This window comes from Dreissena polymorpha, chromosome 5 (genome assembly GCF_020536995.1).
Source record: "Dreissena polymorpha isolate Duluth1 chromosome 5, UMN_Dpol_1.0, whole genome shotgun sequence".
Classification (NCBI taxonomy): Eukaryota; Metazoa; Mollusca; class Bivalvia; order Myida; family Dreissenidae; genus Dreissena; species Dreissena polymorpha.
Window position 1 is genome coordinate 34,969,409 of NC_068359.1, and position 26,548 is coordinate 34,995,956.

The 26,548-nt window shown below is 36.4% G+C and overlaps 1 protein-coding gene and 1 long non-coding RNA gene across 7 annotated transcripts in view; both read left to right on the plus strand.

The window, feature by feature from the left end:
• LOC127881639 (acid phosphatase type 7-like) overlaps positions 1–25,969 on the plus strand; it is a 31,889-nt gene extending 5,920 nt beyond the window's left edge. For 2 of the 4 annotated variants that reach the window (XM_052429720.1, XM_052429722.1), the window contains 3 exons: positions 16,245–16,421; positions 16,842–17,059; positions 20,675–25,969. In XM_052429720.1, coding sequence (XP_052285680.1) covers positions 16,264–16,421; positions 16,842–17,059; positions 20,675–21,921 — 1,623 coding nt within the window. In that variant the 5' untranslated portion in view covers positions 16,245–16,263 and the 3' untranslated portion in view covers positions 21,922–25,969. Of the gene's footprint in view, positions 1–8,936; positions 9,255–16,244; positions 16,422–16,841; positions 17,060–20,674 lie in introns of those variants that run through there. The other 2 variants (XR_008050176.1, XM_052429721.1) reach the window with 2 other exon arrangements.
• Positions 11,216–25,969, plus strand: LOC127881705 (uncharacterized). Of its 3 annotated transcripts, XR_008050200.1 has the most exons (3): positions 11,216–11,386; positions 11,666–11,817; positions 23,509–25,969. It is a non-coding gene; the product is annotated as an uncharacterized LOC127881705 (long non-coding RNA). The 3 variants fall into 3 exon arrangements; XR_008050201.1 differs by lacking the exon at positions 11,666–11,817 and having other exon boundaries at positions 11,216–11,392; XR_008050199.1 differs by lacking the exon at positions 11,666–11,817.
• Positions 25,970–26,548: the final 579 nt, after the last annotated feature.

The following is a 26,548-nucleotide window of genomic DNA, read 5'->3' on the forward strand; positions in this document are numbered from 1 at the left end:
GTTGGAAAAAATTGCTTTAATAGTGTTTCACGTTGCAAGCGGTCAATAAACCTTAATTTATTCACAAGAAAAATGACAAGAGTTAGAAAGAAACAGGTGCTTTAACTGTGTTTTCGGTCACGAGCGGTCTATATACTTTATATATTTACATGCAAAATGACAAGAGTTAGAAAAAAACCTGTCGTTTGCATTGAACATCTGAATCCAAAATGACAAGAGTTAGAAAAAATTGCTTTAATAGTGTTTCACGGTGCAAGCAGTCAATAAACCTAAATTTATTCACAAGAAAAATGACAAGAGTTAGAAAGAAACACGTGCTTTAACTGTGTTTTAGGTCACGAGCGGTCAATATACTTTATATATTTACATGCAAAATGACAAGAGTTAGAAGAGTTGAGAGAGGCCAGCAGTAAATATACGTCATTTATTCGAATGGAAAAATGACAAGAGTTAGAAGAAACATATCATTTAATTGTGTTTCACGAGGCCAGCAGTCAATTTACTCAATTTATTCAAATGCAAAATGACAAGAGCTAGAAAAACACTTGCTTTAATTGTGTATCACGAGGCCAGCATTAAATATACGTCATTTATTCACGTGCAAAATGACAAGAGCTAGAAAAACATATCGTTTAGTTGTGTTTCACGAGGCCAGCAGTCAATTTACTTCATTTATTCAAATGCAAAATTACAAATGCTAGAAAAACACATGCTTTAATTGTGTATCACGAGGCCAGCAGTAAATATACTTCATTTATTCACCTGCACAATGACAAAAGATATTAAAAGCAATTCTTTAATTGTGTTTCATGGTGCCAGCAGTCAATAATACTTAATTTATTCATATGCAAAATAACAAGAGTTTAGAAGAAACTTATCGTTTAATTGTGTTTTATGTCGCGAGCAGTAAATATACTTCATTATTTACATGCAAAATGACAAGAGCTAGAAAAAGCACATGCCGGTACGCGGTGACCCCAGCTTTATTTGATTATGTTTGCATGTTGTTATGTATTGTGTAATGCTGTTTTTTGTATCGTGCAGTGCGGTTTTGGCCATTGATCACTTGCAATAAATAAAGGACCACATGCTAGTGTATAATGAGAGAGCAATACTGCAATAGTTTCAATGATATACAATATAATTGAAGGTCGCGGTGGTGTAATGGATTTGTTGTCCGCCTAGCGATCGGGAGTTTGTGGGTTCGATCCCTACTCGGGGAGCGTTCTCATTATCTCTTCGATAGATACCAAGTTCTGGTTCTTCCCAGGAAACGGACTCGAGAGTGTCTCAATAAGCTTTAGGATTTTGATGTAATCGAGCAAAAATAAATAAGCTTAAATTAGTTCAAACATTAACTTATGTAATTGATATCATTTGGCAAATGTATGAAGCCGTTTTACGATGGAAGTAATTTGTAAGCTTTAATAACGCCTTTGAGAGCATACTCAAGACACAACAGTGATTCACTATAGCAAAAATATATGCATAATTTATTTATAGAGCTTGAATTATACAAAAACAATACATAATACAAAAGGCTGTCACATACATGTTATGCTCGAGGAGTGGGCAAATGTATGAAGCTGTTTTACGATGGAAGTTATTAGTAAGCTTTAATTACGCCTTTTAGAGCAAATTAAAAATTTTATGTTTCGGTCGTCCTAAAGGTAATGACGTTATGCATTTTCGGTCATATTATGTACCGTAGTGATGTTACACATACTGATACATGTAGTGGAATGTTGCAAAAATTTAATATGAAATTGTTCAAAATTATCTTACTTAAGTAAACTTCAACAAATTGCTTAATGTATTATTATTTATTTGGTTACAAATCATCCGATCATTATGTTTTACAACATTGCAATAAGTGAGCAAATACGTTTTTAAAGTTTAAAAGACATACTCATAAATACATACTCAAGACACAACAGTGATTCACTATAGCACAAATATATGCATAATTTATTTATAGCGCTTGAATTATACAAAAACAATACATAATACAAAAGGCTGTCACATACAAGTAATGCTCGAGGAGTGGGCTTTGTCACAGATATTGGCTATACAAGTTCAAAGTGGTTGGCATATGAAACATGTGTAAGGACTTATTATCATCAAAATACAATAAAGCTACCTTTACAATTCAGTAGAAACGAAAGTTTGTATAAATATTACTCAACACTTCATAGAGAAATAACTCATGAAAAAAATTATTGAACTTACAATATTTGCTTACATGTACATGTATTTCTTGATACTTAAGTTCCAATTCGGTATTAGCAACTTTATTTTCGTTTAAGTTCACACATATTTTTAAACACTGCGTACCCAGCTATTTTAATTGTATGTATACATGTATTTAACTCACGTTCATACAGTATCCTTTTATGTTTGATAAATGTGGCATAAAAAATCATCGATCTGTGAACACACTCCTTTAAATGTCATTAACAAATTTCAGACCCTCACTGCAACAACTAACTAACTCTACCACAATTTTCTAAAAATAATCATGCACAGTTCTTAAATTAATTTGAAATTAACACAAGAAAAGGCCAATAACCATACAAAACACCATTAACAAACAGTTATAGAAAATACATATGCAGGACTGCGGGAGAAACAAACACAATTTCAGATTTGTATTGTATTGTATTGCCATGAAGAGGTAACACCTTCACACAGGCATCTTCTCCTTAATGCTAGTCCCTGTATAAAGAAAGAAGCAACAAGGGCTGTTTGTAAAACATGCATGCCCCCCTATATGGGCTATAAGTTGTAGTAGCAGCCATTGTGTGAATACGTTTTTTGTCACTGTAAACAACGGTGGTGGTGGTGGTGGTGGTGGTTGTGGTGGTGGTGGTTGTGGTGGTGGTGGCGGTGGTGGTGGTGGCAGTGGTGGTGGTGGTTGTCGTGGTGGTGACGGTGGTGGTGGTCGTGGTGGTGGTGGTGGCGGTGGTGGTGGCGGCGGTGGTGGTGTTGGTGGTTGTCGTGGTGGTGACGGTGGTGGTGGTGGATACAATGCATTACAAAAATGCAGTTAGCCTTACATTTGGTAAAATTTAAATATATTACAAGGGAGGCAAATGCTGTAACAAAACAGAACATGCATAAACGGTAGTTGTTTCCCTTGTTTGAACCATGCTAAATCCTTAAAATGCCTATTTCCAGTAACTGACCTTCACCTGTGACCTTTGACCTAGTGACCTCAAAATCAATAGGGGTCATCTGCGAGTCATGATCAATGTACCTATGAAGTTTCATGATCCTAGGCCCAAGCGTTCTTGAGTTATTGTCTGACAACCACCTGGTGGACGGACCGACGGACAGACAGACCGACATGAGCAAAGCAATATACCCCCTCTTGTTCGAAGGGGGGCATAAAAATACTATGATAACTACACAGAATGTTTACACATTTAATGTTTTAGAACATTTTTATTGTAAAAGAATATATTCTGTCATCATTGTTATTTGGTAAATTAGATGTTGATGTATCTCATTAACTGTGAATTCGAGTATTGGTATGCTTCTGTTTTTATCCCCACGCTTTTTGAAAAAAAGGTGGGGATATTGTGGTTATCTCCGCCGTCCGTCTGTCCGTCCGTCCTGGCCACTATCTCCTCCTACACTAAAAGCACTAGAACCTTGAAACTTACACACATGGTAGCTATGAGCATATGTGCGACCCTGCACTATTTGGAATTTTGATCTGACCCCTGGGTCAAAAGTTATAGCGGTTGGGGTGGGGCCGCGTCAGAAATTATCACTCAATTTTTTAGGTTATTTTACATTTACTTCTTTATTTCTACACCGATTCACTTCAAATTGATACTGGACCTCTCTTATGACAATACGGTCAATCTCAACCATGCATGGCCCCATTCCCAACCCTGGGGCGCCCCGCCCACATAGGCCACACCCACCAAAAATTTCCATTTACTATAATTTTTTCATTTCTACACGGATTCACTTCAAATTGATACTGAACTTTTGTTATGACATTAGGGTCAATCTCAACTATGCATGGCCCAAATCCCAACCCTGGGGCGCCCGCCCACATAGGCCACACCCACCAAAAAATTCCATTTACTATAATTTTTTCATTTCTACACGGATTCACTTCAAATTGATACTGAACTTCTCTTATGACATTAGGGTCAATCTCAACTATGCATGGCCCCATAACCAACCCTGGGGCCCGCCCACATAGACCACACCCACCCAAAATTGCCTTTACTATAATTTCTTCATTTCTACACCGATTCACTTCAAATTGATACTGAACCTCTCTTATGACAATACGGTCAATCTCAACTATGCATGGCCCCATTACCAACCCTGGGGCCCCGCCCACATAGACCACACCCGCCCAAAATGGCCTTTTACTATAATTTCTTCATTTCTACACCGATTCACTTCAAATTGATACTGAACTTCTCTTATGACAATACGGTCAATCTCAACTATGCATGGCACAATTACCAACCCTGGGGCGCCCTGCCCACATGTCACACCCACCCAAAATTGCCTTTTACTATAACTTCTCCATTTCTACACCAATTCACTTCTAATTGATGATGAACTTCTCTTATGACAATACTATCAATCTCAGCTATGCATGGCCCCATTACCAACCCTGGGGCACACCTAGGTCAAACATTCGGCGTGGGGATACGCGTCGGCCTCTGCCGCGCCATTTCTAGTTTAATTTTATTAGTATTCTGCTTTAACTATGTTGGGTCAGGCTCTTAATTTCTGTCAACGGAATGAAATATCAGCATCTTCCTGCATCATGTACACTCAGTGACCCTGTGATAATCCTCCTTGCATCCTCCTAGAATCCTCCTCATGTGATTATCCTCCTTGCATCCTCCTACTGTGATTATCCTCGTTGCATCCTCCAACTATAATTATCCTCCTTGCATCCTCCTGTGATTATCCTCCTTGCATCCTCCTTCTGAGATTATCCTCCTTGAATTCCCCTCCTGAGATTATCCTCCTTGCATCCTCCTCCTGTGATTATCCTCTTCCTGTGATTATCCTCCTTGCATTCTCATCCTGTGATTATCCTCCTTGCATTCCCCTCTTGTGATTATCCTCCTTGCATCCTCCTCCTGAGATTATCCTCCTTGCATTCTCCTCCTGTGATTATCCTCCTTGCATCCTCCTCCTGTGATTATCCTCTTCCTGTGATTATCCTCCTTGCATCCTCCTGTGATTATCCTCCTTGCATTTTAACACACAATCCATGTATGATTACAATATGATGATTACAACAGACTTGCATTTACATAACAGCAGCCACAATTACCTTAGGCTGGTTGTAATGAAGTGCAAATCTGCTTATTGATCACTTCCACATTCACTGAAAATTCAATCTGAACACACACAGAAGTGTTGTTTTCAATGCCGAGTGTGGTACATCATTTTAACAACTTCAGTATTATTAAAAGAAACATTGTAAATGTCTACTGTACAAAATATACATGCTTTAGGCCTTAGGCTATGGGGAACAGTTTCCCATACAGCCACTGGACCCTTTTGTTGTTGACAATATTTGAGCCTGATTCGATAACAAACAAGAACATATAAATAAATTGATTATGTTTCTACTATTACCATATGTTTGCTACATAACAAGCTATTATATGTACCTACTTAATGAAAAGGTTTGTTTATGTCTATAACTGATGTTCTAGTTAAGAGTAAGGGTGTCACGTTTACAGATTTTTCTAAACGTTTAAACGAAATGAAATAAACGAAACGTTCCCGTTTAAACGGTATCAGGGGTTTTTCTGCCTATTTTGGGAAAAGGAGTCTGACCAAATTGGGAATTTTTTATTGACAAAATTGGTCATTTTGGGAATTTTTGCTTCGATGAAACGGCTCATTTGGGAAAAAAATGTGAATTAATCATGCTTAAAAAATTCAGTGGTTTAACAAATAAATTTGTTTTTATTTGGTTATTTTGTCTTCTTTTTGTAAACAGATGCAATATTGGGCATGTTCAACGTTAATTCAATTACTGCAGTTTTGTTTTTCAGTTACAGTTACACTCTGTGATAAGAACTAAACAGTTAAAACCTTATAGCAAATATTTTGACCAAAACAAACACTGGTTAGTCACACAAGTTATAAGACACTTCATTCTTAAAAAAAAATTTTTGGAAATTGTTTTTTTTTTATAATTTCGGTTTGGGATCGGGTCCGTTTGCTTTGGGAGTGCCTCCGTTGTCCGGAGGCGCAGACAGTGCTGAAAATCCCCTGGGTATCCCTATGTCCGTTTTAAAATCATCACGCATCAGTGCCATCACTTCTTCAAACTGAAAGAAGTACTTATTTCCCGATATTATATTTAGTGCATATCCCATTCGCACATGATGTCATACTAAAACCAACTGTTCTCATCGTTGTCTAACCAATGGGTTACAATTTGTCTACTTACATGCTGTAATATTTTGACACGAATGTGAATTATTTACCAACATTCCTTAAACAAGAGTAAACCAGTTTTCAATTATTTAACGTTCTACTTATAGCACGATGTATATCAAAAGATGCATATTTAGTAAAATGTTCCTATACGGAGATTGTTCGCCATATCTCGAGAAATGAATGGCGATGAATAAACGTTGTGAATATTTCCTTGGGCCAACGCTCGTTGAATGTTCAAGAGGATTCGGGGCATTCTCATGCAGCAAAAGCCGGGAATTTCATGATGATGCGCGTTAAATATTCAAGAGGTCTAGTCCGTACATGGTGTATTGTTATGCTTACGGTATTATGAATAAGGGCCATCTGGAGCACAGGATACAAATAGTTTTTAATACGAGTCTTTTTCAGCAACGAGGGCCCTCTCTACACTTTGGGGGATTGGGGCCAGGGCCCTTAGAGGGGGGAATTTTGCGTCGTTTTGGGCGAAAATGGGAATTTTAGAAAATCTTTTCACCAACCATTGAGCACTTAAAATTGCGATATTTTAATATGATTTATATAAATAAACAACTAATCAAAGTTAGTAGCAATATACCAGCAGGCAACATAGGTATAACATTAAATAAAACAAGGGACAAAATTGTCACAAAACCAGGTTTTCATTGTGAAAAAAAAATCTGATAAAGGGAGAAAACTCAAACTGAACTTTTGAAATGACCAAAAGAATTAACCCCCTTTGTAAGTTTTTTTTTTTTTAAATCTATTTTTAGTCGTGGCGACCTTGACATTGGAGATATTGACGTGATTCTTTCGTGGGACACACCGTCCCATGATGGTGAACAAATGTGCCAAATGATTTTAAAATCTCACAATGAATGACATAGTTATGGCCAGGACAAGCTCATTTATGGCCATTTTTGACCTTTGAACTCAAAGTGTGACCTTGACCTTGGAGATATCGATGTAATTATTTCGCGCGACACACCGTCCAATGATGGTGAACAAATGTGCCAAATGATTTTAAAATCTGACGATGAACGACATAGTTATGGCTCGGACAAGCTCATTTATGGCCATTTTTGACCTTTGAACTCAAAGTGTGACCTTGACCTTGGAGATATAGACGTAATTATTTCGCGCGACACACCGTCCAATGATGGTGAACAAATGTGCCAAATGATTTTAAAATCTGACAATGAACGACATAGTTATGGCCCGGACAAGCCTATTCCGCCAGCCCGCCAGCCAGCCAGCCAGCCCGCCCGCATTCGCCAATCTAATAACCAGTTTTTTCCTTCGGAAAACCTGGTTAAAAAAGGGAGGGGGGATTTATAGCTGAAATAGGGGAAAAAAGTATACTTTTTTCATGTTGGAAAGCCGCCGATATTCGGCAGTAAAAAATGCCAAACGAGGGCCCTGGCAGCTGTTAAAAAGCTTTGAAACGTCACAACGTAATTAACTAAAACGAATTTTATTGATATAGACTGGCGTTTAAAGGTTAACTGTTTTTGTAAAGGTTTTTGAGCAAAACACGAAACGTGGCCGTTCAAACGTTTAAACGTGACACCCTTAGTTAAGAGTAGTAATGTTTTGAGTAAATAAATAAGTGGCGATAACAAAAAAAGTAAACGATATAAATGTTTCTTCAAACTCTTGTCATTTTTAATATGAATATATAAAGCATATTGAAGGCTGGTGACCTAAAATACAAATAAAGCATGTGTTTATTCTTACTCTTGTCATTTTGCATGCGAATAAATGAAGTATATTGACTTTCCCCGGACCCAACCTGCCACCCCCCATTTATCCCAGGGTTCCAGATTGTTAAATGTACACATATTGGGATTGGTTTGACTTTTCAACAAGGAATATTGACGAAAATACACAGTTTGAAAAAAGAACCTGTGTTAATGTATTATATAAAAACAAAGTATAAAACGCAGTATAAAAGTGCCTATTGACAAAAGATTGAGGAACACTGGACAAGACCGTTTTCATCGAGAACACTCGAGTTGCCATGCCTGTTTATAATACCTATACGCATATTTTTGTCATTATTTGTTGTTGAAAAGTCAAACCAAACACAATAGGTGTACATTTAACAATCTGGAAACCAATTGGTAAGCTGGGGTGGGGGGTAGGGTCCTGGGGAAGGTTGGTAGGGGGAATTAATTATACTGCTGCTTTTTCAGTGAATTATGCAATATTCTATCTTAATATCCGCAGTATTTTGATAAATTATTAATATTAATAGGATTTCGGTATATCTACACACCGATTTAAACGCACTTAACGCACATGGTTAAACAAACCCTAGTCATTTTTCATTTTAATAATGTATTTTGACTGCTGGTGACCTACCGGTACTTCTTTTGCCAAAGCCTTTGCTGCTGAAGCCAACAGCATACCTCGTATTTGTTTGTATTTCGTGGTCACGAAGGCTTTTTATGCATTCTTCAAGTGATCCAAAAAGCACGGTCACATCCTTGGCCATTTTGTAGTGGAACAGTTTTCGGTAACTCGCAAGACAGAGAACGATTTGTGGTACACACATAACTCTTGTCATCTACCGTTCTAACTCTTTACAAATAGGGTCTACGAATTTTACACCTTTGGACAAAAGACTGCGCATTTCAACTCTCAGCAACCCTTTGGGTTATAAAGCTGAGAGTTGAATAACAGCAACTACTGTTTAAGTTTACCTTGTCAGCAATTATCAATTCACGCTACTGTTTTACATTACCATCTGAATCACTATGAGTTCAGTATTTTCCACAGGATTTTGTTAGATTCTCCGGGATTTTAAAGAGGTAAGGGGTAGCGAGGGAAGCCCCCTCTGTACTTAGTTTTTTATGCCCCTGGATCGAATGATCTGCGGTATATTGTTTTTGTCTGTCCCAAAACTTTAACCTTGGTCATAACTTTTGTAATATTGAACGATATTTGGCATGCATACATGTATCTCATGGAGCTGCACATTTTGAGTGGTGAAAGGTCAAGATCATCCTTCAAGCTCAAAGGTAAAATATATGGCTTCAAAGAGGCGCAGTAGGGGGCATTGTGTTTCACAAACACAGCTCTTGTTGTTATATTATATAATTTATGTTATTTTGGTGCGTTATGACTCTTTAAAGGGGCCTTTTCACGTTTCGGTAAATTGACAAAATTGAAAAAAGTTGTTTCAAATTCGCAAATTTTCGTTTAACTTATGATATTTGTGAGGAAACCGTAGTACTGAACATTGACCATGCTCTAAAATAGCCTCTATATGCATCTTTTGACGATTTAAAAACCTGAATATTATAAAGCGTTGCAACACGAAACGATTAAATAATTTGGAGAGTTCTGTTGTTGTCTTTATATTTTGTGAAACTACAAGGATCGCTTATATCAAGTATTAAATACATTTGTCTTTGTATAAGGAAGGATGGCCGAGAGGTCTAATGCGCAGAGTTTTTACTTCACGACGCCAGGGGTCAGTGGTTCGAGTCCTGCTGCGGGTTACTGTTTTTTCTTTTTAGCTCATCTATTTTTTGAAAAAAAATTATGAGCTATTGTCATCACCTTGGCGTCGGCGTCCAGTTAAGTTTTGCGTTTAGGTCCACTTTTCTCAGAAAGTATCAATGCTATTGCATTTAAACTTGGTACACTTACTTACTATCATGAGGGGACTGGGCAGGCAAAGTTAGATAACTCTGGCGTGCATTTTGACAGAATTATGTGCCCTTTTTATACTTAGAAAATTGAAAATTTTGGTTAAGTTTTGTGTTTAGGTCCATTTTATTCCTTAAGTATCAAAGCTATTGCTTTCATACTTGCAACACTTACTAACTATCATAAGGGGACTGTGCAGGCAAAGTAATGTAACTCTGACTGGCATTTTGACAGAATTATGTGCCCTTTTTATACTAAGAAAATTGAAAATTTGGTTAAGTTTTGTGTTTAGGTCCACTTTATTCCTACAGTATCAAAGCTATTGCTTTCATACTTGCAACACTTATTAACTATCATAAGGGGACTGTGCAGGCAAAGTTATGTAATTCTGACTGGCATTTGGACACAATTATGGGCCCTTTATACTTAGAAAATTGAAAATTTTGTTAAGTTTTGTGTTTTGGTCCACTTTACCCCTAAACTATCATAGATATTGCTTTCATACTTGGAACACTCGCAAACTATCATAAGGGTACAGTAAAAGGACAAGTTGCATAACTCTGGTTGTCATTTTTACGGAATTATGGCCCTTTTTTGACTTAGTAACTTTGAATATATGGTTAAATTTTGTGTTTCGATCCACTTAACTTCTAAAGTATCAAGGCTATTGCTTTCAAACTTCAAATACTTTCATGCTATCATGAGGTTACTGTACCTGGCAAGTTGAATTTTACCTTGACCTTTGAATAACCTTGACCCTCAAGGTCAAATTATTAAATTTTGCTAAATAATGCCATAACTTCTTTATTTATGATTAGATTTGATTGATACTTTGACAAAACTACTCTTACCTGACATACCACAATAGACTCCACCCAAACCATCCCCCGTGCCCCCCCCCCCCCTTATTTTATTTTTTTATTTTTTTTAAGATCATCTCACAAATGACCACCACACCCTCACACTATACTATACCTCCCCCCCCCCCACCCCCCCCCACGAATCCCCCCCCCTATTTTATTTTTTATTTTTTTAAGATCATCTCACAAATGACCACCACACCCTCACACTATACTATACCTCCCTCCCCCCCCCGAATCCCCCCCCTAATTTTTTTTATGTCCCCCACTATAGTAGTGGGGGACATATTGTTTTTGCCCTGTCTGTCTGTTGGTCTGTTTGCGCCAACTTTAACATTTTGCAATAACTTTTGCTATATTGAAGATAGCAACTTCATATTTGGCATGCATGTGTATCTCATGAAGCTGCACATTTTGAGTGGTGAAAGGTCATGGTCATCCTTCAAGGTCAGAGGTCAAATATATGTGGCCAAAATCGCTCATTTTATGAATACTTTTGCAATATTGAAGATAGCAACTTGATATTTGGCATGCATGTGTATCTAATGGAGCTGCACATTTTGAGTGGTGAAAGGTCAAGGTCAGAGGTCAAATATATGTGGCCCAAATCGCTTATTTTATAAATACTTTTGCAATATTGAAGATAGCAACTTGATATTTGGCATGCATGTGCATCTCATGGAGCTGCACATTTTGAGTTGTGAAAGGTCAAGGTCATCCTTCAAGGTCAGAGGTCAAATATATGTGGCCCAAATCGCTTATTTTATGAATACTTTTGCAATATTGAAGATAGCAACTTGATATTTGGCATGCATGTGTATCTCATGGAGCTGCACATTTTGAGTGGTGAAAGGTCAAGGTCAAGGTCATCCTTCACAAGGTCAAGGTCATCCTTCAAGGTCAAACATCATATAGGGGGACATTGTGTTTCACAAACACATTTTTTTTTTTTTTTTTTTTTTTTTTTTTTTTTTTTTTTAAGATCATCTCACAAATGACCAACACACCCTCACACTATACTATACCCCTACCCCCTCCACCCCAATTGTTTTTTTTTTTGAAACGGTTAAAAAACACAAATATATATTTTTATTATTTTATGTTTGTTATACCATCCAACCATCGCACCCAAGAATACCCTCCCCCTCCCCCCCCCCCCCCGAATTCCACCCCCCCCCCCCCACTAATTTTTTATTTTTTTTAAAGATCATCTCACAAATGACCACCACACCCTCACACTATACTATACCCACCCCCACCCCACCCCCCCCCATTATTTTTTTTTTTAAACGGTTAAATTACACAAATATTTATTTTATTATTTTATGTTTTTTGAAATACCGTCCAACCATCGCACCCAAGAATCCCCCTCCCCACCCACCCCCCCCCCCCCACCCCCGAATTTTTTCTGTTTGCATTTTTTTCCCGCATATTTGGAAGATAATGTAATAAATGTCCACGCCCCCACACTATACACCCCTCTTCACTCCACCCCTCACTCCTTTGTGATTGAAAATGAGAGTCCCTTCACCTTTAAAAAGAAAATAGATGAGCGGTCTGCACCCGCAAGGCGGTGCTCTTGTTTAAATTTTATTGTTGACTTTGTACTGGAGCTTTTTAGATCTAATGTTTGCATTTATCAATATGATGCATTTAACGACAAACTTCAAAACATGCCAAAATCTGTGAAAAGGCCTCTTTAAGAAAAAAGATATAGTCATTGATAACAACATTTGTTAAATTGTTTTTACACTCACACAAGGATAAACATAATCCAGACTCAATTGACTCTATCAATAACTGCATTCTCACTTTCTTTCCCGACGCTATTCTATTCCCTATACATGTAATCATGTGTATTCAATTTTTGATAGCATATTATGGTAAAATTTTGAGCATTAAAGTACTCAAGAATCTAATAAACACAAACATTCTCCTTTTTTTTCTTAAGTAACAAATGAATTTTTGCATATATGTGTCTATTTAAAGATTCAATGGAATTTGTGTGGGTTTTCCAACTTAACAAACGTATATCGCCTGATTTTATGTTGGCATATCTATGCAATAAATACACCCACACTTTACACATGATGTTGTACATGTCTGATTAGTTTTTGTGCGCTTTTTATTGAGACAAAGAAACCGCAGAAATACATGAAGCACAGTTCATTTGAAACTATCATTTTTATGCCCCCCTTCAAAGAAGAGGGGTATATTGTTTTGCGCATGTCTATCCGTCCGTCCGTCCACCAGATGGTTTTTGGAAGAACGCTTAGGCCTAGCACCTGAAACTTAATAGGTACATTGATCATTACTTGTAGATGACCCCTATGAGTATTGATTTTGAGGTCACTTGGTCAAAGGTCAAGGTCACAGTGACTCGAATTAGTAAAATGGTTTTCGGATGATACCTCAAGAACGCTTACGCCTAGGATTATGAAACCTCATAGGTACATTGATCATGACTTGCAGATGACCCCTATTGATTTTCAGGTCACTAGATCAAGGGTCAAGGTCACAATGACTTGAACTAGAAAAATAGTTTCCGGATTATAACTCAAGAACGCTTACGCCTAGGATCATGAAACTTCATAGGTACATTGATCATGACTGGCAAATGACCCCTTTTGATTTTTAGGTCATTAGGTCAAAGGTCAAGGTTACATTGACTCGAAACAGTAAAATGGTTTCCGGATGATAACTCAAGAACGCTTACGCCTAGGATCAGGAAACTTCATAGGTACATTGATCATTACTGGCAGATGACCCTATTTGATGTTCAGGTCACTAGGTCAAAGGTTAAGGTCATGGTGACTCGACACAGTAAAATGGTTTCCGGATGATAACTCAAGAATGCTTATGCCTAGGATCATGAAACTTCATAGGAATATTGGTCATGACTGGCAGATGACCCCTTTTGATTGTCAGGTCACAAGGTCAAAGGTCAAGGTCACAGTGACTCGAAACAGTAAAATGGTTTCCTGATGATTACTCAAGAATAATTAGGCCTAGGATCATGAAACTTAATAGGTACATTGATCATGACTGGCAAATGACCCCTATTTCAGGTCACTAGGTCAAAGGTGAAGGTCACAGTGACAAAAACTTATTCACACAATGGCTTCCACTACAACTGACAGCCCATATGGGGGGAATGCATGTTTTACAAACAGCCCTTGTTTATGTTGCAGTAACATTAAAATTCGGAAGCGTGTTTTGGATTACAAATTTAATTATGCTTATTTGAGAATTTGAAAAAACATTTTAGTTGCTTATAATGAAAGATAGGTGTGGTAGGTGACACAGAAAACAAACTGTAACAAAACCACACTTTTAAGGCAATAACCTCATTCGTAGTTTGAATAATTTTACTGCAGGTATTGAATGCATATGAGTGCTGTTGTTAATGCAAAGTGTGCACTCTCATTAGCCAATGTAGAATGTCCAATACAACGATGTTCCCCCTTTAGCTGAGTTTTGCTAGGGTAAAGAGCTACATGCAGTTGAAAAGGGATCGTAAATCGGCAATCAAAATATTGGGTGAAGTTCATATCACTTTGATCTTAAGAATGACTAGTTGCAGTTACTAAAAAAATACACGTATCGGTAAATTTCAAATGCCCCGCAGACTCTGATTTCAAATTGCAAGCATCCTGGTGAGGGAACATGAAATTGCATGTGGAAAGCACTGGAGTTGTCTTGTTTGGTGTGAGATTTCATATCAGCTAATAATAAAGCAGCTTTTATAATGCTTGTCCAATCACGATTCATGTCTCTTTTACATTTATCAAATTGATTCAACTCCAAGCATATTTGATTATTATCTTGGAAAGTCTGCTGGCCCTCACCTAAAGCCACTTAAATTGTATGAGGTCCAGAATGTGCAGAATACAAACTCAGATAACTTACTTTTGTTATACATGTAATTATTAAGAACATTGGACAAGCAGTTCTGATACTTGCTGAGAAGTTCATCTTTTTTTTTTTATTTTTCAATTTCAACCTGAATTAAGGCTTTTAAGGGATTTTCATGTGCAAATAAATCTGTGCAATTATGACCTTCATTAAAAAATAAAATCAGGGCTTTTTTACTGGCTTTATAGCAGTTATTTTGCTATATTCCCAAGTTAGTCTGCATCAAAAACATAAATATTACGTCGAAGCCTGAGGCTATAGTCAGTATACACATTTATTTCAGCCTACAATGTTTTGCCCTGGTAATAATACAATGGCGCTATAAAGAAAACAATCTTGCTGTGCCATTATAATTTCCAAATTATTTTTATATCAAGGTTTAAAACCTCATATCAGCGAACTACAGAACTATAATGCAATAAATGTATACTTTCCAATTTCTTGCTGACAAAATTTCAGCGAGGTATTTATCCCACATTAAGAGGAGACGTATAGAGTGAGCAATTCTCTTTATATTGCAAATATGGTGTATCCCAATAAAATTTGTCACCTGGTGTTGATCTTTGTATTTTTTTGAATTTGGTTTTGATCTTGGAAGTTAAACAATTTGCTCAATTTTAATAACATATGATAAGTGATGTACGATTGAATCAGTTTTTTTTAACTGACTTCTAGTAAAACTAATTTATCCTTTGTAATAGTAATTTAATATCTTTTAAGGCCAGTGCCAGGTTAATACTGGAATGCCATAAAGTAGGTTACATTCAGCATCTGTAGGATTTGATTGATGTTTGTAGTCAGGAGATGATCACAGCAAATGACATCGTAGGGAGTATCTGTTAATGAATGACATTAAATCTTTAATAGACGTTTTGAAAATTGTTGAAGATGAACAGTTTCACTGTTATTACAAAGTTTATGTAGGTTCATTCATTAGTAAATATGCATGACAAACATCAAAATAGTATCACAATTTTAAAGAAACAAAAAGTTGAAAATATTGTGTTTTTTTGTTAAAGAAGTCGTGTATATATAGAATCATCTGTAAAATCGTACATGGGAAGTGGATATAAAAGGATTTACTCTAATTTCTCTAACTTAATTAAACAATGGATTTACAGATAAGTTCAGTGAAACAGACGCTACTGCAGTTTTGTGTACAAACATGGTATTTTTGTGTTTATGTTAATTAGCGGCAGATGTAGAATATTCTCGACACAAAACAACCTGTGTGTACCTACTTTTAGATTTCTCTTTTTCTCTTGCTACGTTTGTTATTGTTGATGTTTGATAACCCTACACATTTTCGACCAGAAAAGTTAGTTATAGAAAAGTGGTAATTGAAATACTTTTTCTAATTTATATTTGCAGTAACCCGCCACAACCAAATATGTATGCATATACGCATGTTAGACTTGTGTGCCTGGCATGGTCCATTGCCATGGCAATCACAGCGGATGACAAAGTGGCACCACCAGTGTTAAAGGCAAACAGGGAGATCCTGAAACCGCCCTCTGAAAGCTATAAACCACAGCAGATCCACATTAGGTATAATGTCTGAATGATCTAGAACTGTAGTCAATTAATTTACTGGTGGGATTTCCATCAGCCTAACTAAACTCAGGCAAAAGTCTCATAATAATAAAATTAGTTAAATGCTCAAAGAATTCCGTTCACTTTCTGAAGTCACTTCCTTTTTTAAACAATTAAGACGGACACTTGTCCTTTGTTAAGAAATTTACATAATTGTGTGTACCTTATACTTTTGTGTCTGTCAGTGAACATGAATGAATTAAATTGATTTGGTCATACAATTGTCCTTTACTAAAATATTTTCTCTTACAATCACTGATCTGAAGTTTGTTTTTGAACTTGAAAGTTGATAATATATCAGTTCTAACTCTCAATTACTAATCCAGTCAAACAGTGAAAAGCATTCTTTTAATCCTAAACAAACCCTGTTTCTAGCCTGGGTGACACAACGTCGGAGATGAACATTATGTGGGCCACACAAGTTCATGACACGTCCATAGTGGAGTTCCACACTGGAGACAGGCAGGATATGAAGAGGGTCGAGGGGCAGACCAGAAAGCTTGAAGCGGACAACACAAATGGGCTAAAATACCTTCATCATGTCAAGCTTGAAGACCTTCTTCCGCAGACAAAATATTTTTACAATGTTAGAGGTAAATGCAGTAGCTTGTAAATGTACCACTCACAGGGAGTTGCCTATTTGAGTGATGCTATCAGTTTTTATCAGTCCTCATAACATGTTTGTGGAGGTGAATAAGTTCCTTATTCTCCTGTCATAAAATTGAAATGCGAAATGTACATGCGCAAGACTTTTTAAAAAAACATTCTGAATTATTTGCTCTTGAATATAGCAGACAAAGCAATGCTGGAGTATAAGTCACGTGTTTGACAAAGCTGTAGTTTTTTAGCTCACCTGAGCACAACGTGCTCATGGTGAGCTTTTGTGATCGCTTTTTGTCCGTTGTGCGTTGTGCGGCATCAACATTTGCCTTGTTAACTCTCTAGAGGCCACATTTATTGTCCAATCCTCATGAAATTTGGTCAGAAGATTGGTTTCAATGATATCTTGGATGAGTTCGAAAATGGTTACGTTTGCTTGAAAAACATGGCTGCCAAGGGGCAGGGCATTTTTCCTTATATGGCTATATATGGCTTTTGTAAAATCTTGTTTACACTCTAGAGGCCACAGTTATTGTCTGATCTTCATAAAACTTGGTCAGAAGATTCATCCCAATAATATCTTGGACAAGTTCGAAAATGATGCAGGTTGGTTGAAAAACATGGCTGCCAGGGGGCGGGGCATTTTTCCTTATATTGCTATAGTAAAACCTTGTTAACACTCTAGAGGCCACATTTATTTTCCGATCTTCATGAAACTTGCTCAGAAGATTTGTCCCACTGTTATCTTGGATGAGTTCAAAAATGGTAACCTTTGCTTGAAAAACATGGCTGCCAATGGGCGGGGCATTTTTTCTTATATGGCTATATAATATGGCTATAGTAAAATCTTGTTAACACTCTAGAGGCCACATTTATTGTCCAATCTTCATGAAACTTGGTCAGAAGATTCATTCCAAAAAATATCTTGGACGAGTTCAAAAATGATGCAGGTTGGTTGAAAAACATGGCCGCAAGGGGGCGGGGCATTTTTCCTTATATGGCTATAGTAAAACCTTGTTAACACTCTAGAGGCCACATTTATTGTCCAATCTTGATGAAATATGGTCAGAAGATTTGTCTTAATGATATCTTGGATGAGTTCGAAAATAGTTACTTTTGCTTGAAAAACATGGCCTCCAAGGGGCGGGGCATTTTTCCTTATATGGCTATATAAGGCTATAGTAAAATCTTGTTAACACTCTAGAGACCACATTTATAGTCCGATCTTCATGAAACTCAGTCAGAAGATTCATCCCAATAATATCTTGGACGAGTTCAAAAATGATGCCGGTTGGTTGAAAAACATGGCCACCACGGGGGCGGGGCTATTTTCCTTATATGGCTATAGTAAAACCTTGTTAAAACTCTAGAGGTCACATTTATTTTCCGATCATCATGAAACTTGGTCAGAAGATTTGTCCCAATGATATCTTGGATGAGTTCGAAAATGGTTTTGGTTGCTTTAAAAAACATGGCCACCAGGGACAGGACATTTTTCCATGTATGGCTATATATATATATGGCAATAGTAAAACCTTTTTAACACTCTAGAGGCCACATTTATTGTCCAATCTTCATGAAATTTGGTCAGAAGATTGGTCTCAATGATATCTTGGATGAGTTTGAAAATAATTAAGTTTGCTTGAAAAAAATGGCTTTGAAGGGGCAGGGCATTTTTCCTTACATGGCTTTTGTAAAATTTGTCAACACTCTAGAGGCCACATTTACTGTCCGATCTTCATGAAACTTGGTCAGAAGATTCATCCCGATAATATCTTGGAAGAGTTCAAAAATGATGCCGGTTGGTTGAAAAACATGGCTGCCAGGGGGCGGGGCATTTTTCCTTATATGGCTATAGTAAAACCTTGTTAACACTCTAGAGGCCACATTTATTTTCCGATCTTCGTGAAACTTGGTCAGAAGATTTGTCCCAATAATATCTTGTTATCTCAGGTGAGCAACTTTGGGCCTTATGCATTATCTCAGTTCTAATTAGGAAACTAATACTGAAAATGAAATTCAAATATTTGAATTATCAACGTTCCGAAACAAAATACTCTTCCGATTGGCACAAATACTACTATAAATCTTATCATATATACAACTTTGAAAAAGGCGATAGAGTAGTAATTTTAAATAATACGTTAATTGATTGTTGTGTTCTTTTTTTTCACTAATTTAATTTTCATTAGATATAAGATGTTTTCAGAAAACATATTCCCGTAATTCTCATTTATTTCAATACTCGGCTGAATTTCTTTGATAACTTGTACTTCTCTTAAATTATATTTATACTGTTGTTTACACATTTTTTTCTCCAGAACGATGACAATTTAATTGGTTAGTATTTGAGTCACTATATTCTGAGTAGATAACAATGGATTTAATATATGGTCATAGCAATTTAAATAATAGGCCTTTTGAAGTAAACATTCTGTTGTCTTAATTACGAGACGCAGAACTATAAATAACATGTCAATTATCTAAGACAATATATTGAATATGGTGTATTAATTCCTGTGTGAACTATCAAATTACCGTACTTACTCTGAGTTTTCGTACACTGCATTTTTTTTTTTCGTGTCCAAATATTTAGATATGAAAAATATTAAAAAAATTATGAGTGTCTGAAAATTTAGAGACATACATGTTATGGTTGTTTGTCAATTATTATAATGAAGTAAAACCAATAAATAAATGTGCAATAATTTTATTGTGTTGTTCTCTCCTTTCCCTGCTTTAAATAAAGTACAACTTGACATATTTACAATCTCTTACCTGAAATGGTATATAAAAACATCATAAAAAACAACCATACTGCTTCCTAAATACGATATCATTTCAAATGCTGATGAGTGAAACCATTGTTTATTTTACAGGTATACATGGTAATCTACACAATAACGCAATTGTAATGGTCAATTGCCCTCAGGGCATTCTAAGCCAGTTTTTATTACATTTATCCGGTTGTAAAACTTCATGATCGACGGGTCGCAGATAAGCGAAACAGGGCAGAAATCTAGTAAAGTAGCTATGTAAAGTTTACTGTCCGAAAAATTCAAGTCATCAAGTATGGACAAAAATCAGTATGTCAGAACATATAAAGCCACGAAAAATAATTATTTTGGCTAAAAATGTTGAACCTTAGTGAATATAATGTTGAAAACACTTTAATTGTCAATTTTGAAGCATTTGTTAACAAAACAACAACAACACTGATTTCCCAATTTTAGTCAAAACGCAGCGATTTTTCATAATCCAAAGGGACCCGGCCCCTATTCCCAAAATGTTGAAAAAACACATATGCGTATAAAAAGTATCATCTCGTTAATTGATGACATCTTTTATCCCCACAATGTCTGATACAACAAAGTTGTCAGCACTAAACCCAAAGATGTGACTTTTCACTGACAAACTTTTTGGATGTTTATTTGTATTAAAATTGTATAAGATATTAATTTTGGAGTTGAACATAAACCTGCTTTTCAAATATTCTAATATTCAAATATTTGTTCCCATCCCCGGTTCATATATTCCCCTCAATGCACTAATATGCATATGTTTTATTTAACATATTTGCACTTCACTCCTCACCAATCTAATTTCAGGTGAAGCTGACGATACTCTGAGTGACCAGTTCAGTTTCACAGTCCCCCCAGTGATGGCTGGAAACACTCACACCTTCATGGTGTATGGTGACCTTGGAACTAAGGCTAAAGACATGCAGTTCCTACTGCAAGAGGCACTCAATGAGAAGTACGAGGCCATCTTCCATGTGGGTGACATTGCGTATGACCTGGATGGCAACGAGGGGGAAACTGGCGACAAATTCCTTCAGACGGTTGAAAAAGTGGCTGCACGCATTCCCTACATGACCATCCCCGGGGACCATGAGCGTAACCATAGTTACCTCCATTATACATACAGATTCGCTATGCCCAATCTTCCCTGGCCTATGCCTAGCGACAAACTCTGGTACAGTCTTGACATAGGGCCCATTCATTTTGTGATGTATTCCACTGAGGTGTTTTTTGATGATGAGGTGAACGCTGAGGTCATGTTGAAGTGGCTTAAGGAAGATTTAGACCAGGCAAATATGCAGCGGTCTGCCAAGCCATGGATAATAGCTATGGGTCACAGGCCGATGTATTGTTCAGTAGATGACATAGGTGATGATTGCAGGAGGACAGTTCCAGTTGTGAGAAGGGAACTTGAGGATCTTTTCTTTGCTGAAGGTGTTGATTTGATAATATCCGGTCACCAGCATTTTTACGAAAGGACCTGGCCAATCTATAAGCAGAAAGCGACACAGTACAATTACCGTCACCCCTCGGCTCCTGTGCATTTAACTATAGGAACACTGGGTTCAGTGTATAAAATAGACAATAGCATCAACTTGGGAGGACAGTGGTCCGCATTTGTTATATCTGAAGCAGGCAAAGAGTCATTTGGTCGTCTGAAAGTTTACAATGCCACTCATCTGTCATGGGAGGTTAGGGAATGCTCGAATGGTAAAGTGGTTGACAGAATGTGGATCAACCAGCCTTATCACAGGCCATTTCACAAGCAGCCTGAAGTGTTCCTTCCCAATCCCTTGGGAGAAATGGGGCAGGAATGGCTTGACAATCAGCGCTCAGAGTCGTTTGGCTTAGAGGCGTTCCTCGGAATCAAGGGTAATCACTATGGTGATGATTTCCAGACCAAGCTCACGGTTCTGTTCTGTGTGTTCGTTATTTGTGTCGTGGGACTGATAGCCAGGAAGAAGGTGCTCACTCTGATCCGAATCTGTTGTCTGAAGAAGGAACCATGCAACAAATTGAAAGCCAGCCTCATGTCAGACAGTTCTAATGTGTAGTGTGGCATTGTGATAGTTATGTCTATATTTCTCTGAATACTGGCAGGGCCAAAATTTACTGACATAGAAAATAACTCCCGATTCATGTAATACAGCTTAAATACATCGCCCTGACATTTAAACAAAGTTATTAGCAAACTTGCATTATGGAATTAATTTATATTTGGTTCTGTATTTGTACACTATCTTTTAATGTTTTTGACAGATTCTGTTTTGTTTATTTCTTTGGCATGCCTAAACATATATTGGATTGCATACTGATCACTTATATTTAATGATTATCTACAGTACACATATTTGTTTTCTTCTTAAATAATTTCCTTGAAAATAGACAGATTGTCACTAGTGACTAATTTTTTTTTCTTGTAGTCTATCTCAGTCAGAGTTGAATGGGAAATTTGCAAACCTATTATATAAATATTCAAAAGTGAAGCCAATTTAACATGAAAACTTGTCAACATTCCAAATGTGTGTATCACTTATATTTTCTTTCCCTGTTCTGAATGCTTATGGTGTCCTGTAGTATTTCCACACTTAGAGAAAGCTCAGTTAACTGTCTTTTTTTTTCTAACATTAATTATGTGCTCATTTATATTTGATATGATGCTTTTCGTGTAACAGTTTGAAACTTGTTATTGAAAATGTTGTCCTATTATTGAAGACTAAACAAAATGGTTACTCCTAAAAATCATTGTTACTACAATGTAGAATGCCATCCTTGATTGGGTCAGCATTTTAAAGCAGCGATTCAAATAAGCACAAGTTCATAGGCCCTGCACTAGCAACTATTTAATCGGGCTTGTTCAAATTCTCATTTTAATATAGACAGGCTCTATTTCTTTGGTCTCAATCAGTAATATTGTTAAAAATTAATTCTTTTGTGGTAGAACTGATAATTTCAATGTTTTTACCAAGTGTTTTGTGGAGCCATATTCAATCTTTATTTTTTTAGAAACCTTAAATTAAAAGAGAAATGTCTGAACGATTTTGAAATTGTGATCAGTTTTCAAAATAATGTTTATTTACAATTTGAATTAAAGCTTTCAATACTGGCTGACCTGGTCCAATGAAAACAGGTTTTGATGATTTGAGAAAACTTGTTACTCTATTAATATACATATGAAGTTTATAGAGTTTATGGTATAATTTGTTTCTGAGTGATACTCGTTTTACAATGAAAATATAGTATATTTTAGGTTACATTGTAATATGTACCAGTTATTCTTATTAACTGACTCTTTCATAGGATGGACTTTGCTTTAGGGATGATAAAGAATGCTTTTATGTGCCAAAATTGTATTGCAAAAACTCTTGCCCGGAAAATATTGACCTGTAACAACCTCCTTGTTTTTGTTTTGATGCTGTTGCAATTTTCAAGTTTTTGTCATGATTGTTATATAGTTTTCACAAAGTTTTTGTGTCCCATACTATAGTAGTGGGGGACATATTGTTTTTGCCCTGTCTGTTGGTTGGTCTGTTTGCGCCAACTTTAACATTTTGCAATAACTTTTGCTATATTGAATATAGCAACTTGATATTTGGCATGCATGTGTATCTCATGGAGCTTCACATTTTGAGTGGTGAAAGGTCAAGGTCATCCTTCAAGGTCAGAGGTCAAATATATGTGGCCAAAATCCCTCATTTTATGAATACTTTTGCAATATTGAAGATAGCAACTTGATATTTGGCATGCATGTGTATCTCATGGAGCTGCACATTTTGAGTGGTGAAAGGTCAAGGTCAGGGTCATCCTTTAAGGTCAGAGGTCAAATATATGTGGCCCGAATGGCTTTTTTATGAATACTTTTGCAATCTTGAAGATAGCAACTTGATATTGGGCATGCATATGTATCTCATGGAGCTGCACATTTTGAGTGGTGAAAGGTCAAGGTCATCCTTCAAGGTCAGAGGTCAAATATATGTGGCCCAAATCGCTTATTTTATGAATACTTTTTCAATATTTAAGATAGGAACTTGATATTTGGCAAGCATGTGTATCTCATGGAGCTGCACATTTTGAGTGGTGAAAGGTCAAGGTCGAGGTCATCCTTCAAGGTCAAATATATGGGTCAAAATTGCTCATGTAATGTCACTTCTGCAATATTGAAGCTAGCAATTTAAAATTTGAAATGCATGTGTATCTCATGGAGCTGCACATTTTGAGTGGTGAAGGGTCAATGTCAAGGTCATCCTTCAAGGTAAAACGTCATTGTGTTTCACAAACGCATCTTGTTTTCTTATGTATTGCTGCAGAGTCTGCAGATAGTGCAAACTGTTTCTACATATGTACACAAAGTCAGTTTTATTCATTGAGTACTGAAATAATATACTTATTTTAACTTTCCGATCATTTAGTATGAACTAGTCTGAGTAACAGTTTTTGTCTGTAAGACAATGTTTGTTATATAAATTAAAAACTTTGCAATTGTGTTTTTGCAAATACAAACTAAGATAAAGATTAAGTGGCAAACGTTATTGTAAATAAGACACCCCAAAGTGGAAGTTCAAACTTTAATACCGCCAAATATGCATTTTTATATAGTGCTGCTGCTTATATATTTGAATAAGATAATTTTACTTTTTGTAAGATTTTGTTAGAAGTGTTATATTTAAAATGTCTTATATGACTCATGTCATGTTCCATGTTCTGAAAAATTATTGAATAACATGGTTTTCCATGAAGTCGGTCAAAAATATTTGCATTCATTTTCAATGAACTGCTATTTTATCTTGTTAGTGCTTAATGTTTATATTTTAAATTATTCAATGCTGTTTTGTTATTGATAAAACGAAAGGTAATGGCTTTAAAGTAAGAAATTTGTTGATTGTGAAGGTCCTTTTTAACCAGGTTTTCCGAAGGAAAAAACTGGTTATTAGATTGGCGAATGCGGGCGGGCTGGCTGGCTGGCTGGCGGGCTGGCGGAATAAGCTTGTCCGGGCCATAACTATGTCGTTCATTGTCAGATTTTTAAATCATTTGGCACATTTGTTCACCATCATTGGACGGTGTGTCGCGCAAAATAATTACGTCGATATCTCCAAGGTCAAGGTCACACTTTGAGTTCAAAGGTCAAAAATGGCCATAAATGAGCTTGTCCGAGCCATAACTATGTCGTTCATCGTCAGATTTTAAAATCATTTGGCACATTTGTTCACCATCATTGGACGGTGTGTCGCGCGAAATAATTACGTCGATATCTCCAAGGTCAAGGTCACACTTTGAGTTCAAAGGTCAAAAATGGCCATAAATGAGCTTGTCCTGGCCATAACTATGTCATTCATTGTGAGATTTTAAAATCATTTGGCACATTTGTTCACCATCATGGGACAGTGTGTCCCACGAAAGAATCACGTCAATATCTCCAATGTCAAGGTCGCCACGACTAAAAATAGATTTAAAAAAAAAAAAAAAACTTACAAAGGGGGTTAATTTTTTTTGGTCATTTCAAAAGTTCAGTTTGAGTTTTCTCCCTTTATCAGATTTTTTTTTCACAATGAAAACCTGGTTTTGTGACAATTTTGTCCCTTGTTAGACAATTTAAAATGAAACCGTTTTCGCATGTGATCATTTACAATACTAAAACTACTATGTCTGAGAACAACTAATCATTTGGGTTTTACACAATTTTATTTTTAGTAAGTGTTTAGTTTTTGTTAAATATTTGTGGCTTAACTTGGCACAAAAAGTTACGCTGGTTATTGTACTTTTTCTTGGAGTCTAGTTTTTGTGCGTTTAGAATAATACTTGTGTTTCTTCATGCATCATTGACTTTTGAATGGTTTTTAAGTAATTAGGGTAGTGCATATGTGTATATAATGTGGGCTTACTTTTTGTCGGGCTTCATCAGGATAACAGTATGGGGCTTGTTTAAAATGTGAATTGTTGTCTATATTAAGATTGCATATTTTCTTTAAATGAAGTAACTAATTTGTTTGTGAAATATTGAGCATTTTTGTTATAACGTACATATATTTGTTGATTTAAAGATGCCACATTTTATTTTGCCTATGCATACAGTATATAAATTTATTAATTCTACCAAAAATATCAACATTTTTCAATCAATATTACTGTGGGGATTTTCGAAATCTTTTTAGGTCGCTTTGAGATTAGCTTTTGTTTTCTGTTCGTTTTCCATTGTCCGTTGTCAACATTTTTTGTGAACTATTACAGGCCACTTAGTTCCCAATCGTCATTACACATGGTCAGAACATTTGTCGTAATAAAGCTTGATCAAAAGTCGAACATTAAAGTTCAAATTAAAAAAAGCTTGCGAACACTCGGGAAAACATGTATTTTTCCCAACCATCCTGAAAGTTGCACAGAACATTTGTTTTTATAATATTTCAACCTAATCCAATAAAGGTTCCTTCCATTATAAAACACGTACTTTTTATGCCCCCCTTCAAAGAAGAGGGGGTATATTGTTTTGCACATGTCGGTTTGCCCGTCGGTCGGTCCGTCGATCAAATGGTTTCCAGATGATAACTCAAGAACTCTTAGGCTTAGGATCATGAAACTTCATAGGTACATTGATCATGACTGGCAGATGACCCCTATTGATTTTCAGGTCACAAGGTCAAAGGTCAAGGTCACGGTGACTCAAAACAGTAAAATGGTTTTTGG